The sequence below is a fragment of the Ochlerotatus camptorhynchus genome, unplaced genomic scaffold (genome assembly GCF_037179485.1).
Source record: "Ochlerotatus camptorhynchus isolate MF236.1 unplaced genomic scaffold, CSIRO-AGI_Acam_v1.1 ptg000102l, whole genome shotgun sequence".
Taxonomy (NCBI): domain Eukaryota; kingdom Metazoa; phylum Arthropoda; class Insecta; order Diptera; family Culicidae; genus Ochlerotatus; species Ochlerotatus camptorhynchus.
In genome coordinates, this window is record NW_027040592.1 from 3369366 (window position 1) to 3384814 (window position 15449).

The following is a 15449-nucleotide window of genomic DNA, read 5'->3' on the forward strand; positions in this document are numbered from 1 at the left end:
TAGTATTTTAGTTAATGCCGAGACATTCTAAAATCAATGGTTTCGCAGTTTTGATTGTAAGATGCCATCATGCGATTTAATGGCCCATATTTTGCATAATTTGTGCGACGATGGTTTATGGCAAATACATTTCGATTTTGGAGTTGCCGAGTAGGTGCATAGAGATTTAATTTTGATAAGAGTTCTGTTGAGTCAATGCATTGCGAAACTATATCGTTTACAAATGAGACCATTGCATATTCGCTCTTTTAATGTTTGTATGTTTATAAGCATGCAGTGTGCTTCATATGGTGGAAGAGGAAATGATGTCCGGGGATCCATAACAAAGTTTGAATATCTCAATGATAATTACAAGTTAGCTAATTTGTGTCTTAAAAAGTTTATGGAAGTTTCCAGTTCTACAACTTTGTAAAACATTTCAACATCGTTAAACGTCAGACAAAAAAAGATATTTTTTTATGCCGCGTCCTTATGGATTTAATTAATGGACGACCTCTTCATCAGATTCGCTTTTATCAACCTAAAAACTTCGTTAGAGGCAATAACTTAATTGTACTTCATCTATGTGCATTTTTAAATTTTAAATTCTAAATATAAATCAATTTTAGGATCACCCTAATGTTTATAATCACCCAAAGAAGGGAATTTTAAAGCACAAAACTTCACTGAAGACATCAAAACTTCGCTGAAGACATCTGCCGCATCTTCTCAATTGAATGGCTTTCAAATTTTAAGCTTTTCTGCAAATATGATCTAAATAAACTGTTGCTGGTCCTGGAGAACGGATTTTGATCTTCCCATTCCGAGAAGTGGGATTTTGATATAAAATTACAAATCAAGATCTATCAAGCAAGACATTTTTTTTCAATTTTGGAACTTCGCAGGATTTGTTTTAAGACAGTTTTCCAACTTACAATATGTACCTTTCTTGATTATGCAATTAGTAAAAATCGACCCGGCCTACTGGACTTGTCATTTTTTTTTTCTAGAATCTGGTAGACCAGTTCATTCGAGCTATATTGTAGAAATGATTTTTAACATCGTGGATTAACTATGCATCAAATGTGCAGTATTCGGCTTAAAATCGTTCAGCCTGGTGATATTCGCCCCAAAACCTGACTACGCCGTTGGTCACGGGAACAACCTCAGCAAGCTCATTTTTCAGGATTATCCTCCATCCAACGAAAGTACACCAACACTTTCACAGTGACGCCTAGCGCTCGGCACGTCCTAGGCGGCTATAAATAATCCATACAAAAATGATTCCAATTTTTAAATATTTATTTTACCGCGTACTAATCTGCTTTCATTCTGTTGTTTTCTTTCTTTCTCCAGGCCAGCCGTTATCGAGAAATGCATCGCACTAGGCGGGGAGTCACGTCCCGCAACGACGGAGAAAAATATTTGCGAAAAGCTTCAGTGGATCAGTGCTCTAAATATAGCCCCTCAGTGTTGTGAACCGGAAGAATGTCCGAAAAGTGGAAAAACCAACAATAATTAAACTGACTGACCGACACAAACTTGGAGCTTTTTTTTAGTGACACCCCGATTGATTCGGGCGTTTGATTGAAAAATTAAAATTTCATTCGCTCGAAGAATCCCCATGGCAACAACTCATGCAACGACGGTGGCGGGTTGGTGCGGTCACAGCCGGCTGTGATCTCACCACCAATAGTGTGATGTTGTGCGGTGCTGGTGGTAACCAATGGCAACGGGATGAAAACTGGTGGCTTCGATAGCTGTTACTGTTGTGATTGTTGTTGCTGCTGCAGTAGTGGAAGATTGCACGTGATGGAAGAGGCCTTGAATCGCCGGAGACGACGATCACGATCACGATCACGACGACTCGTGTCGACAGCGGTGCCACATGGAGGATCAACGTTATAGTGCACGGGTCACGGGCAGGGGGTACCTCAAAGGACACACAAATCAGTGCCGGAAGGGGCGTGGGTGCAAAGTGAAAATGTGGCTGCTGATAGGATTCGTGCTACTACACGCAGTACACTTGGGATTAGCTGTGAAAGGGTGAGTAATTTCTCAATCATTTACCAACAATAGCGGGGATAACTTCAATCGTTTGCCAAGCCGTCCGTCGTCATTTATAGCTTTCAGTCCAATCATCCGCCCCTTACAGGATGCCCATGGACCACTTATTTCTGCTTCATTAAATTTGTGTGCGACTTTTGATCTCGTCTAATCAGGGGGGAAAGCTTTTTCGAACCCAGGCAAAGGGACCGGCCGTCAGTGTTTGAAAAATTATTAACCCAAGCTCAAACTTGGGAAGACCCACTTTTTTTCCCTTTTCAAGCCGGCGACGAAGGATGGGCTCCGGGATGGGAAATGGTTATCAATCATTATTGTTTCCAGCCTCCGGATGAGCCGTGGCACGGTATCCTTTTTATCGATGACCGTTCTTGCTAGGGGGAATCGATTTTCCTCTTGGGTAGAAGGGAAAATATTGCTGAAATGAAGATGCACTACCGTTTGATGTCGTAGTAATTAAAATGTCATGTTAAGACTGTTGTCGAATTCGAAAACTTCAGAAAAAGGGTTGTTGGGTGTTAGCTGGGTATGGAAAACTTCTTGAAAATTGTCTAAAAGTTTAAAACTGGTTTGATCTTTCTCAGCTGATTGCCGTCAAAAGCTCTGAGCCACTGTAATTGTAATTAAACTGTACTGTACTGTACTGTAACTCTACTGTAATTGAAAACTCAGTTGAATCATAAAAAAATATGCTGGTTTTACACTTTCTGCACTGAGCCTGTTGGTTTTTATCCTTGAGCTTAAAAATAAGAATGTGTTATGAAAAAGTATAGATTATTTTTATGAAATTACAATGCTTAGATAGATAGATCCCTCCCCTTTGCTAGTTTTTGCACCTTGCTGTTGGTGGGCTTAATTTCATGCTTTATAGTGGAGTGTTGGAGACGGTAGGTTTATGGTCGGCGTTGCTGGCTCATGCCACGATAGAATGGCGTCATGGGCAGGCAATGGGGATTACTAAGCTTCCCCTCTCTGATAAACCACTGCATGAGAGAACCAAAGATCTAGTCTAGCAGTGATAGTATCACACTTGTTACTCCTTTAATTGAGAGCCGCGTCGTAGTACGCTTACGTATAGGCACTGACGTTGGGTGTGATACTGGCGGGTTTTGCCGCAAATCACTCTTATTTAACGCAGATAGATTTATTTGGGTTTGCAAGGGAATTATACTATTGAAATATTTCAGAAAGTGCCCAACGGTGCTCCTTCTATTTGCGTGACAAGCTTTCATTGTTGTTTTCATTGAAGTATTACTCAGGAAACAATGTTAAACATCATTTTTGTACATGGTATTGTAACTAATCTTTTATGTGCTTCATTTTGATTTGGGATAAGTGTTTGAACTATGGCTCGGGATTTCCACTGTGGCGTGCTTCTATTGTGACATATCCATACGTAATTTTGTGGGACGACATAGTGGAAACGTGTGAGTGTAGTTGGAGCATATACCCTGTATAATTTAAAAATCAGCTAGGAAACTAATTTCAAATTGAAGCATTTTAGTCACTTGAAGGTGTCACCTGGGTCGATCTAAGATATAATAAATATAGACCAAAGTCAAAATTACTTGAAACACGTTAAATTTAAGATTACATAGCAGTTTAGGTACTTAATAAAGCATGAGTTATGATTGATTAGGTAAATTAGAGATTTCAATTATTTATTAAATTAGACTAATGAGATATCATAATCATCAAATGAACTTAAGTAAAAAAATTTAGACAACCTAATAACATTAAGTAGATTGACAAAAGAGTTAGGATGCGGGGGGGGGGGGTCCGATTAGGGAGGCAACTAGCCTTTAAAGCAACTGGCAACTAGCCTTTTCATATATTGTCTGTTTATTTTGATGGTTGCTTTAAAATATCAATTTGGTATACATGTGAAAGGATGGATCAGTGGGAGATGGATTTCCGGTTTCTTTACATTTTGCATCACAAATCTAGTACTATGTGTCATTTCCTCAAAACCCCCCAATAACCGACCTCTTCAATCCCTTCCTTTTCCCATGGCGTTCAAGTGGTCCGCATAGACTATTCAGCCATTACTCTTCCTTTATCCTCGGCTTTGGATTGACTTGCGCTCCCATTGCCCCACCAAACGCTGCAAAATGAAATGAAATTACAATGCTTCATGATAGATAAGATCAGTAACTGCATTTGCTGCTTCTGAATGTTTGCAAACCATGTAGGTTTCATATGGCTTGTTTACGTTTGGAACCAGTTATACGAGGTAGTCGACGACTGTTCTTATTTGACAGTCACATCCCATCCCTGGTAAATTGAACCTGCGAAGTTCACTTAAGTGCTTCGAATATTGCTGACCTTCTACAAGGTTAAGCTGAATTTCAACAAAATTTACTGCATTTCTATCAAATTTCCTGAAGCTCTACGCAATTTTAAGAACTTCTACGAAGCTCGATGAAGTTCCACAAACTTTCTCAAAGTTCTATAACGTTTGCTAAACTTTTACAATGATTTACCTGCCCCTTCTAATATTTCTGCTTGATGAAATTTTGGTTCATTATTAGGATTATGTCTTATTATTCAAATTTTAACTGGATCCTGAACATTAGTAAAGACAAAATTCTATAAATCTGTTGGCCGTCAAGCAGTTCAGTTCAGTTCGGATTCCCGCTAGCTTTCTCGAGTAGTTCAACTGGCCAAAAACCAACAAATGGTATGTCAGCGTACTATGAAGAAGGCCCGAACATAGACCGGAGCGTCAGTGGACGACGCTGATAACCGTGTGCTGCAAAGCAACCAGTTCTCGGTGCTCGAGGAAGAAAAGGATCGGATTCCTCCGCTCTTTACTTAGATGAAGGATGTCGACCAGCTTAGGACTGTGTTAGCAGATCACAACCTACAGTCTCGGTTCAAGCTCTGCAGCGTCGGTACGAAAATTATGTGCAAGTCGATCGGGAGTTTCCTGACGGACAACAAGCTTTTACACCCATGATTTGCTGTCACTGAAGCCACTGAAGGTGGTTTTGCGAGGTTCGAGGCGGCCATTGTGAAGGATGAGTTGGAGCGGCTTGATCTACAACCAGAGGCAGTGTATCCGATGAATCCATTTATTCCTGGTCCACTTAACGAAGGGCTCCACCACACTTACCGAGCTGAAGGACACTCGTGACTGCCCCAAGCGAGCGGAATTCATTCATATTCGCCAAAAGACGGCAACAGCCAACCAGACCGGTCGCCACCGCAATAATCGTACGCCCTCGGCCAACACTGGTGCTCTGTACCATGCACTCCTGCCCCGTTGACTGGTCCAGAACCTAGCACCGCTTCTCCTTAACAATCAACGAGCCCTTTGCACCCCCGCTGGGTATTCTCCGATAGAGCAAGCGGCCCTCAGCCACCGTTCAGCACAGCATCGCCTCACTGCTGCAGCGGCCCAGCCGAACCAAGGTCCCTCCACTGCCCCTGGTTTATCGTGGCAGGAACTTGCTTGTGATACTCGTGGCAGAGGTCATCATCATCGTGCGTGATTGCAAGACCCGATCTGAACAGCCTTATGCTGCCCTGTCCCTCGTCAATAAGTAAGGACCGTGAAGTTATAAAGGTTGCTAATTGGAATGCTTGTTTGCTGAAGAACAAGCATATCGAACTGCTGACTTTCTTAACGCCAAGGAGATCGACATTGTCATCATCACCGAAACCCATCTAAAGCCGCAAGTGAACATCTGCCTATCGGACTTTCGACTCTTGAGACTCGACAGAATCAGTGCAAGAGGAGGGGGAGTAGCCGTAGCTGTGAGGCACAAGGGGTTGAGGTCAGCACATCGCTTGGCCCCATTCACCATCATTGCGGCTTACTGCCCCAGATAAGTCAATAACAGGGATGGGACGGCAGCTGACCTTCGACGAGAAGCTGACTCGGCGGCGGCAAAAATACATCATTGCTGGTGACCTGAACGCCAAACATCAAGCTTGAGGCAACAGTCGACGCAATCAAATCGGCACGATCCTGAACAACGACCTGCAGGAAGTACAGTACAACATCTTGATTCCGGACACTCCCACCCGGTTGAGTCGGTCCGGTGTTCACGCAACCATCGATATCTTCTCAACATATCACCAACCAGGAGCTCAGCTCGGACCAATATCCGATGGAAGCCGAAGTTGGTTCTTCGGTGAACCGATTCGAAGCTTTCCGACGCAATAACCATCGGGTAGATTGGGCGCAGTTGAAGCGATTTCCCGAGCCAGGGAGCTACATGTGCCAGTTTCCAGGCAGGTGAGTAATACTCTGAACCTTGCCAGGCCCACTAAGGATCTCTTTAGACTCCGTAACGCGATTCGTAGGCATTACCAGCGTACTCTCCCAGATTGTGGATTCTGGAAAATGCCAAAAATTTTTAAAAAATAAGCTGATGCCCATCCCTCCTTTTTCCCCTCTTAATCTGAATATGGATTCTTCCTTACTCATAACCCCAGTTGAAAAGGCCAATGCACTTGGACAACATTTTATGAATTCACATAACCTTGATTAAGCCATGGTGAGTCTCCACGAGCCTGTAGGAGGCAATGTCTAGAGTCGCTGCCACCCCCGAAGTTGTCCGTAGCAGCCATTAAATCAACCAAGAACATGAAGGGCTGGTGTCGATAGAGTGAGTATTGACTTCTTCGAACACCTTGGTCTTCAGTAAGTGTCTGGTGCTTGACTACTTTCCTGCATGCTGGAAGATAGCAAAAGTCATTCCAATTCACAAGCCTTGTAAAGACCCTACCAGTTTCAAAAGCTATCGCCCCATTCGAAAAGTTGATACTCAGCCGTCTGCTGGTGTTTTCAAATAACAATGACATCTTTCTCAAACAGCAATTCGGGTTTAGGAAAGGCCACGGGTTACTTACATCATCAAGCGGAACAATACCGTTTCCAAGACATCTGCTATGGCATTGTTGAACGTTGAGAAGGCGATGGCCTCGTGTACAAGCTGCATCGATTCAAATTCCCGATCTTCCTGTTTAAGATCATCAAAAACTTCTTGTCGGGCAGATCATTCCAGGTCTTCTTGACCAATTCACCTTCTGATACGTTCACCGTTGATGCTGGGGTTCCCCAGGGTAGCCTCCTTAGTCCTATCCTATTCAACATCTTCGCGTCAGATGTTCCTCCCCTTCCGGGTGGTGGTATTTTGTCAATGTTTGCGAATGACACTGCCATCATCGTTTGCATTTAAAAAGTGGACAAAAATTGTTGATTTTTCATGGGTTTACCTTCACCCGCACTGACGAAACTACCCACGCAGCATCAATCATAGTAACCCATGAGCCAGCAGACAAAATTTGACAGCTCTATCAGTCGAACTCTAACCGTGATGGCAAAAACAGTGAAGCAACTCCGTTCCGAAGTGTGCGCGTTCAAAGAACGGCACCCCGCCGCGTCGAAAACGGACATCGTGCTGCACTTTGTGGACGCCGGATACGCCCGTTCCGACATCTACAACATCTTGGCACTATTAGACAACAATCAGAGCATCGAAAGAACGCCCGGTTCCGGACGGCCGACGACCCTGAGCGACAAGAAGTACCTGGCGAACATGAACATACATGCCAGGAAGCGGAAGTCACGTCCATTGGTTTCGGAGCTGCAGGCAATGACGCAGCGGCAGCGGCTGAATAAGATGGTCAACTTGTTTTTCCCGGCAAATCGCGACGTGGCGGGGGTGATGGACGACGAGACCTATCTCACTCTGGATGGCAACGACTGGCAGGGCACTTCGTATTTTACTTCCCCCACGAAGGAAGTGAGCTCCGAGATGAAGTTCATTTCACACACCAAGTTCCCCAAGAAGGTGCTGCTGTGGCTGACAATCAGCGAGAAAGGGATGTCAAAGCCGCTCTTCTTTCGCTCCGGACTGGCCGTGAACGGGAAAATTTATAGCACGAAATGCCTGCCGGAAGTTGCGTCGTTCATCAACAAATACCATAAGGGCGTAGACGCGGTGTTCTGGCCGGATCTGGCGTCGGCCCACTGCTCGAAGCGATCGTTGGAGGAGATGGAGCGACCGAATATCGATGTGGTACCCAAGTCGGCGAACCCGCCCAACGTCCCCCAGCTGCGTCCCATCGAGAATTTCTGGGCCAACCAGAAGCGTAAGATCTACTCCAACAACTCGCGAAAACTGAGGAGGAATCGATAAATTAAACGAAGAAAGAACTCAAAAACATGCCTACACGCATGTTTTCGTCCGCCATGGCGAATGTTCCGGTTAACTGCCGGAAGGCCGCTCGCAAGGGCGTAGAATTTTTGGTCCATTTTGTTTAATGCCAACGTTATAAGGGTCGAGTGATCCGTGTGCGGACGAGAAAACTCCAATCACGCCGTCCACAAGCAAATCATCCTCCCCGCCATTGAGTACGGAACGCCAATCTGGGAGAGCTGTGCTAAGTGCAATCACCTCGTACTCCCAAGAATCCAGAACAAGATCCTTAAGATGATCCTTAAGATGATCCTCAACAGGCCCCCGTGGACTCCAAATTATGAGAACCACCACCTGGCTGGTCTTCAGTCACTGCAGGAGCGGAGTACGCTCATCCTCGAAAGATTCAGAGACGACTGTCTGAGATCAAATCACGAGTCTGATAGAGTAATCAATTGAAATGTGAAATCAATGTAAAATAATAATTAACATAATTAAACGTAATCTTACTACTAAAAGCATCGGTGAAGACATTTCGCCCATCTCGATGAAGAGTGTTTTAAAACTGGGATACCTGGTCTTAACCCTTCCCGGTCTCTTAACAACGCAAATCGATTGCCAGAATTATATAAAGAAAGCAATTCTAACGTATAATGTTCTACACCCCCCCCCCCCCCTCTCTTTCCGACAATTACACAAGAATCGAGAACGGTGAACCATTGATCCAGGATGTTCTTTTCTGCCCATCATTGCTTCGAATTGATTCCGTTTGTGATGTATCTGCCACCCGACCGACATCCCCGACATCTCGGAGCAGAGACGACCTTCCGAAAATGAGTGAACTGAGCGAGCTGCACATCATACTAGTCGTTCGACGCTCTATGCTAAATATAAGGCACCCATCGCTGTGTGAGATGGAAGGGGTTGTGGTGTGTGACACTTGGGAGGCTCATGTATGAAGATGAGTATGAGCGTGCGAAAAAAAGGACACGGCAGTGATGAGGTCGAGGATGACGATGATGAAGGATGCCTCTTCGAGGGCGTTGCCATTGTTGAAACAGTTTAAACCGAGTTATTGTGCGAGTTTGCCCTTATGCCTGGCTTTCGCTTTCGCTATGTGAATAGATGTACGCTTGGATGGGGTGGGTGGGTGGCTGTGTAATGGGGCCGTCACCAGGCCCAACTGCCATCGTCGACAATGGGGAGTTTATTCGCGGACGTGTTTTTGTAACAAATGGGGTTTCATTTTTCATGAGCTGCTGCTGTTTTCTCGAGGGATTGATGACGGCCAACGGGCCGCGGAGGAGGATCAATCGCTTTCGAAATGAGGACGATGTTGCTTCGCTCGGGCTGTGATATTCAAGTGTGTGTGTGTGGATTAAAGTTGCTTAAATATGGTGGTACAGTAGCTTTGCACCTTGAGTTGTCCCTCAGTAGCCAGTAGCCTGTAGCCATTGCTGTATTCCTATAGCTAAGAAAAAAGTACCCAAAAGTTACTTTCGCTCATCTCGGTACTATAGAAACCGGTGGTAACTAACGATTTAAAATTGGCTCACTACTTGACTAGCCTATTTGTCCCGAGCTGGGACGGGACTTTTGCCGTCAAATCCGAGCCAGTTTCTGATTGGTCGACAGCAGCAATCGTGGAATAAAAAGGACACACCACTCGCTTTCTACCCAAAAATAAGTTAGTTGTACCCAAAAGTAGGTAAATATGATTATACTGATTGGTTTTCCACACTTTACTACCCCTGTTGGGTAGTTTTGCTCCTCCGTTTTTGACAACATTAGAAGGAGAAAGGGAGACAAACTAGTCAATAGTAGGTAAAAGTGAACTGGCCGTTGGGGACTTTTTTCTTACCGTGTAGACACACCTTGTGGCGTTTCTAACCACAAACCAAACAAATCTGGGCAATGTTATATGTCAGAATACGCAATGCTTTTAATCAATGCTCCGATGGTCTTCCAGACTCACCTTTTGGACGAAACTGTAGGAATGACCTGGCAGGATCGTCAATGTGCAGTTTGGCCATTCACTAAGGAATCCGGTTGCAGGGTTTGTCAGCCACTTACCCAAGCGTCCACTAGCAATGATGGTACGATGAGGAAGAGGACGAGAGACAATCATCTGTTGGTCAATCTATGGCTAGCAAATACATAATTACTTCAAATACCTAAAGTTTAGGCTAAGTTAAATTTGAACAATAAAATCAATCTTGCATGAACCATCCACAAGTGAAGTTGAATCATTTAATGAGAAACACAAGTGACAGATAGCAGGATACTTCACATGGTGGGCTTATGTGGACGTACTTACTTATCCTAATCCGACATCCCTCAGGATTGCACCTGCATCACAATGTTACACCAATTCACTCGGTCCGTGGCTGCTTGTCTCCAATTTCTTGACCGTCCCACACTTCCAAGATCCTGCTCCACTTGCTCGCTGTGCTCCTCTTCGTCTTGTACCGGCAGGAATCGAGGCAAACACCATTTTTGCGGGATTGTTGTTCGGCATTCTTAAAACGTGTCCCGCCCATCGTACCCGTCCAGCTTTCGCAACTTTCTGGATACAGGGTGCGCCATACAGTTGCGCCAGCTCGTGGTTCATCCTTCGCCTCCATACACCGTTCTCACATACCCAGCCAAAGATGGTCCTAAGCACTCGTCGTTCGAAAACACCCAGTGCTTGCAGGTCCTCCTCGAGCATCGTCCACGTCTCGTGCCCGTATCGGTCTTATCAGCGTCTTGTACATGGTACATTTAGTACGGAGGTGAAGTTTACTCGACTTCAGGGTCTTCTGGAGTCCGTAGTAAGCACGACTTCCGGCAATAATACGCCGACGAATTCAGACGACGAGGTACACAAATTTATTCACCACCTCGAACTCATCTCCGTCGATTGTCACGCTTCTTCCTATGCGAGCCCTATCGCGCTTGGTTCCTCCAGCTAACAGATATTTTGTCTTCGACGTATTCACCTTTAATCCAACCTTCTCTGCTTCACGTTTCAGCCTGGTGTACTGCTCCGCCACGGCCTGAACCGTTCTTCCGGCAATGTCCACTTCGTCAGCGAAGCAGATGAACTGGCTGGACCTATTGAAGATCGTTCCCCGCATGTTAAAGCCCGCAAGTTTCATAACACCTTCTAGCTCAATGTTGAACAGGAGGCAGGAAAGGCCATCGCCTTGTCGAAGTCCTTTGCGAGTTTCAAACGAGTCCGATAACGCACCAGATATCTTCACGCAGCACTGTACACCATCCATCGTAGCCCTGATCAGTCTGGTCAGCTTCCCGGGAAAACCGTTCTCGTCCACAATCTTCCATAGCTCTTCACGGTCAATAGTATCGGCCTTGAAATCGATGATCGGTGGTGTGTAGGGACTTGATATTCACGATACTGTTGGAGGATCTGCCGCAACATAAAGATTTGGTCCGCTGTCGATCGCCCGTCCACAAAAATGGCTTGATAACTTCCCACAAATCTGCTTGCTAGCGGCGATAAACGGCGAAAGATGATCTGGGAAAGCACTTTGTAGGCCGCGTTAATAATAGTGATCGCTCGATAGCTCTCACGTTCTAGCTTGTCGCCTTTTTTATATACTGGGCATATTACTCCGTCTTTCCACTCCTCCAGTAGCTGTACTGTATCCCAGATCCTGACTATCAGTCGGTGCAGACAAGTCCAACTTATCCGGGCCTATTTTTAAAAAGTTCCTAAGTTCCGCTTCGATACCATCTTTCCCAGCTGCTTTGTTGTTCTTAAGCTGTCGGATAGCATCCTTAACTTCTCCTATCGTGGGAGCTGGCATGTCCCCCTCATCCGCTGTACCGACGAAGTCATTCCCCCTGCTACCTTGGTCCTCCGCCTCTGCGTCGTTCAGATGTTCATCGTAGTGCTGCTTCCACCTTTCAATCACCTCACGTTCGTCCGTCAAGATACCCCCTTCCTTATCCCGACACATTGCGACTCGCGGCACAAAGCCTTGGCGGGATGCGTTGAGTTTCCTGTAGAACTTGCGTGTTTCTTGAGAACGACACAACTGCTCAATTTCTTCGCATTCCAGCTCTTCCAGGCGGTGCTTCTCATCCCGGAAAAGATGGGTTTGCTGTCTTCGCTTCTGTTTATATCGCTCCACATTATGACGGGTTCCTTGCTGCTGCATTGCCGCCCGCGCTGCGTTTTTCTCGTCCAAAACCGTCTGACACTCTTCGTCGAACAAATCGTTCCGTCGATTCCGCTCACGAACCCAACGGTGCCTTCAGCAGCGCTGTTAATGGCTGCTTTCACGTTGCTCCAGCAGTCCTCAAGAGGGGCTTCGGTGAGCTCTCCCTCATCCGGCAACGCTGCATCGAGGCATTGCTCGTACTCAGTTGCGACTTCGGGCAGCTTCAGTCGCTCCAGATTGTACAGTGGCGGCCGTCGGTACCGAATGTTGTTGGTAACGGAAAGTTTTTGGCACACCTTGACCATTAGAAGGCAGTCGTCCGAATCGATATTTGCGCCGCAATAGGTCCTGACGTCGATAATGTCCGAGAAGTGCCTTCCGTCGATCAAAACGTGGTCGATTTGTGATTCTGTCTGCTGCGGTGATCTCCAGGTGTACCGATATTGGAGGCTATTGTGGAAGTAGGTACTACGTATGGCCATGTTCTTAGAGGCGGCGAAATCGATGAGTCTAAGGCCGTTGGCGTTCGTTAGCTGGTGAGCGCTGAACTTTCCTATAATTGGTCTGAATTCCTCCTCCTGGTCGACCTGAGCGTTAAGATCTCCGATGACGATTTTGAAGTCATGGCTTGGACAGCTGTCGTATTCCCATTCCATCTTATTCTTCTTCTTCTTCTTCTTCTTCTTCTTCTTCTTCGCATTTCAAGCTTATTGCATATCGTATATTAGCTTATTGCGTGCTCTCAACTTAGTGTTCTAGATGCACTTCCACAGTTATTAATTGAGAGCTTTCGATGTCTGTACAATTTTTGCATTGGTATAATTGTGAGGCAAGTCCAATCATACTTCTATGCCCAGGGAAGTCGAGAAATTTTCCAACCCGAAAAATTCCTAAACCGGACCGGGAATTGAACCCAGCCACCTCCAGCATGGTCTTGCTTTGTAGCTGCGCCTTTACCGACTGAGCTAAGGGAGGCCCCTGTTCCAGCTGCGCGTAAAAAGCGTCTTTATCGTCATCGTCATTTGCTAAGTGAGGGCTGTGCACGTTGATTATGCTGACATTGAACAAATGGCCTTTGATCCTCAACTTGCACATTCTGCTATCGATTGGCCACCACCCAATCACGCGCAGCTCTGGTAGATGGTATAACCATCCCTATACGTATGTACCGACGGTCCCTTCCAGCAAACCTCCTGCAGCGCTACGATTTCGAACTTGCGGACCCTCAATAGATCGGAAAGAATGCGGGTACCAAGAAATTGAGAGACTTGCACTTCCATGTTCCGAGTTTCCAATCGTTAGTCCGTTTTCGTTGCTTGGGTCTATGCCGATTGTTCCGGTCCGTATTTACATTGCTTGCATCTTGTACTTTTGTTTTTTTTTTACGGCTGGCTTGTAGGGCCTGCACCAACCCCTATTGTCTCGCTGGGGGACCATTGTGCACAGCACTGTTTAGAGTCCCACGCTGGCACCAGGGCGTTGATCAGCCGCTCCTAATATGGAGAACAGGCGCTGTTTTGAGCCGCACCTCCATGGTGAACAAACGCTCGAAGACTGCACTCTCCGGAGAGAGGTTATCCGATCTTCCCTATGGTTACTCGTACCCCAGCCGGCACCGTGGGGAGGTAGGGATAGGAGTTACTGACAAGAGGCTAAGGACCGCTAGTGGGGTCTATTGTATACCTGCAGATACGCGAAGTATCAATGGTACGCATTGTCCTGCCGTTTACCAGCCTCCATTGTGTTGACACTATTCAGAAAAGCCTTGTTCAACTTTGTGCGGCCGCACTTCAGGTCGCAAAACGCCATGCAGTAGACGGATTCTTCATCGCCTTTAACTGGTTTAGCGCATTGGTCACAGGCGGAAGTCATGCTGACTCATTTTTCAGTGGTGGAGATGCTCTAATACGCAAGAAGGAGTTGGATTCTGCAGAGCGTCTGATAGGCAATAACACAACAGTAAACATTGCAAGATGCCCGATTAGATATACTTTTCACTGTTTTCACAACACGAAATATGCTCCAAATAGACGATTATCGCAACGGACTGCACTTTCCACTAACAACAACATTGAAGACTGTCTATGCCACACTCCCTGTGGGCCTACAAAATGGTTAGTTGACAACCTGGAAGGAGCGGAATACCTAGCCCTGGTCCTCACAAGTTCCTACTTCACGCCTCCTCGAGTCATATGATAACAAAAGACTACCAGCTGAAACATGGACACAGCTGGGTGGCGTAGCCTGGGCAATGTTGCCAGTCCGGCAATAGCAAAATGAAGATGTGCGACGCGAACACTGGCGCGGTAACCATAGTACGGTGATGGAGGAAATGCTTCACCAAACCCGAGCGTCTGTTCACCATGGAGGTGCGGCTCAAAACGGCGTCTGTTCTCCATGTTAGGAGCGACTGATCACCGTCCTAGTGCCAGCGTGGGACTCTAAACAGAGCTGTGCACAATGGTCCCCCGGCAAGACAGGGGGTTGGGGCTAGCCCAACAAGCCACCCTGAAAAAAAACAAAGTTGCAAATACCGAAGAAAGAAATACGGATCGGAACAATCGGCACAGACCTACGCGACGAAATAAGGACTACGATTGGAAACTCGGAACATGGAACTGCAAATCGCTCGGCTTCCCGGGTTGCGATAGGTTAATCTATGACAAACTTCAACCACGCAACTTCGAAGTCGTAGCACTGCAGGAACTTTGCTGGACGGTGTTGCTACTTTCTACCAGAGCTGTGGCATCACCAACAAGCTGGGAACCGACTTTGTAGTGCTGGGTAAGATGCGCCAACGCGTGATTGGTTGGCAGCCGATCAACGCGAAGATGTGCAAGTTGAGGATTAAGGGCCGTTTCTTCAACTACAGTATCATCAACGTGCACTGCCAACACGAAGGGAGACCCGACGACGAGAAAGAAGCGTTCTATGCGCAGCTGGAGCAGGTGTACGACGGCTGTTCGCAACGGGACGTCAAAATCGTCATCGGCGACATGAACGCTCAGGTAGGACGGGAGGCAATGTATAGACCGGCAATCAGGCCAAACAGCCTGCATGCCGTATCGAACGACAACGGCCAACG

General features: G+C 46.2%; 1 protein-coding gene across 1 annotated transcript in view; it reads left to right on the forward strand.

The window, feature by feature from the left end:
* Lcch3 (Ligand-gated chloride channel homolog 3) overlaps positions 1–15449 on the forward strand; it is a 128939-nt gene that overhangs the window by 70970 nt on the left and 42520 nt on the right. The window contains exon 2 of the mRNA XM_065219313.1: positions 1336–2025. Within this exon, the coding sequence (XP_065075385.1) occupies positions 1868–2025 (158 nt within the window). The 5' untranslated portion in view covers positions 1336–1867. The remainder of the gene's footprint in view (positions 1–1335; positions 2026–15449) is intronic.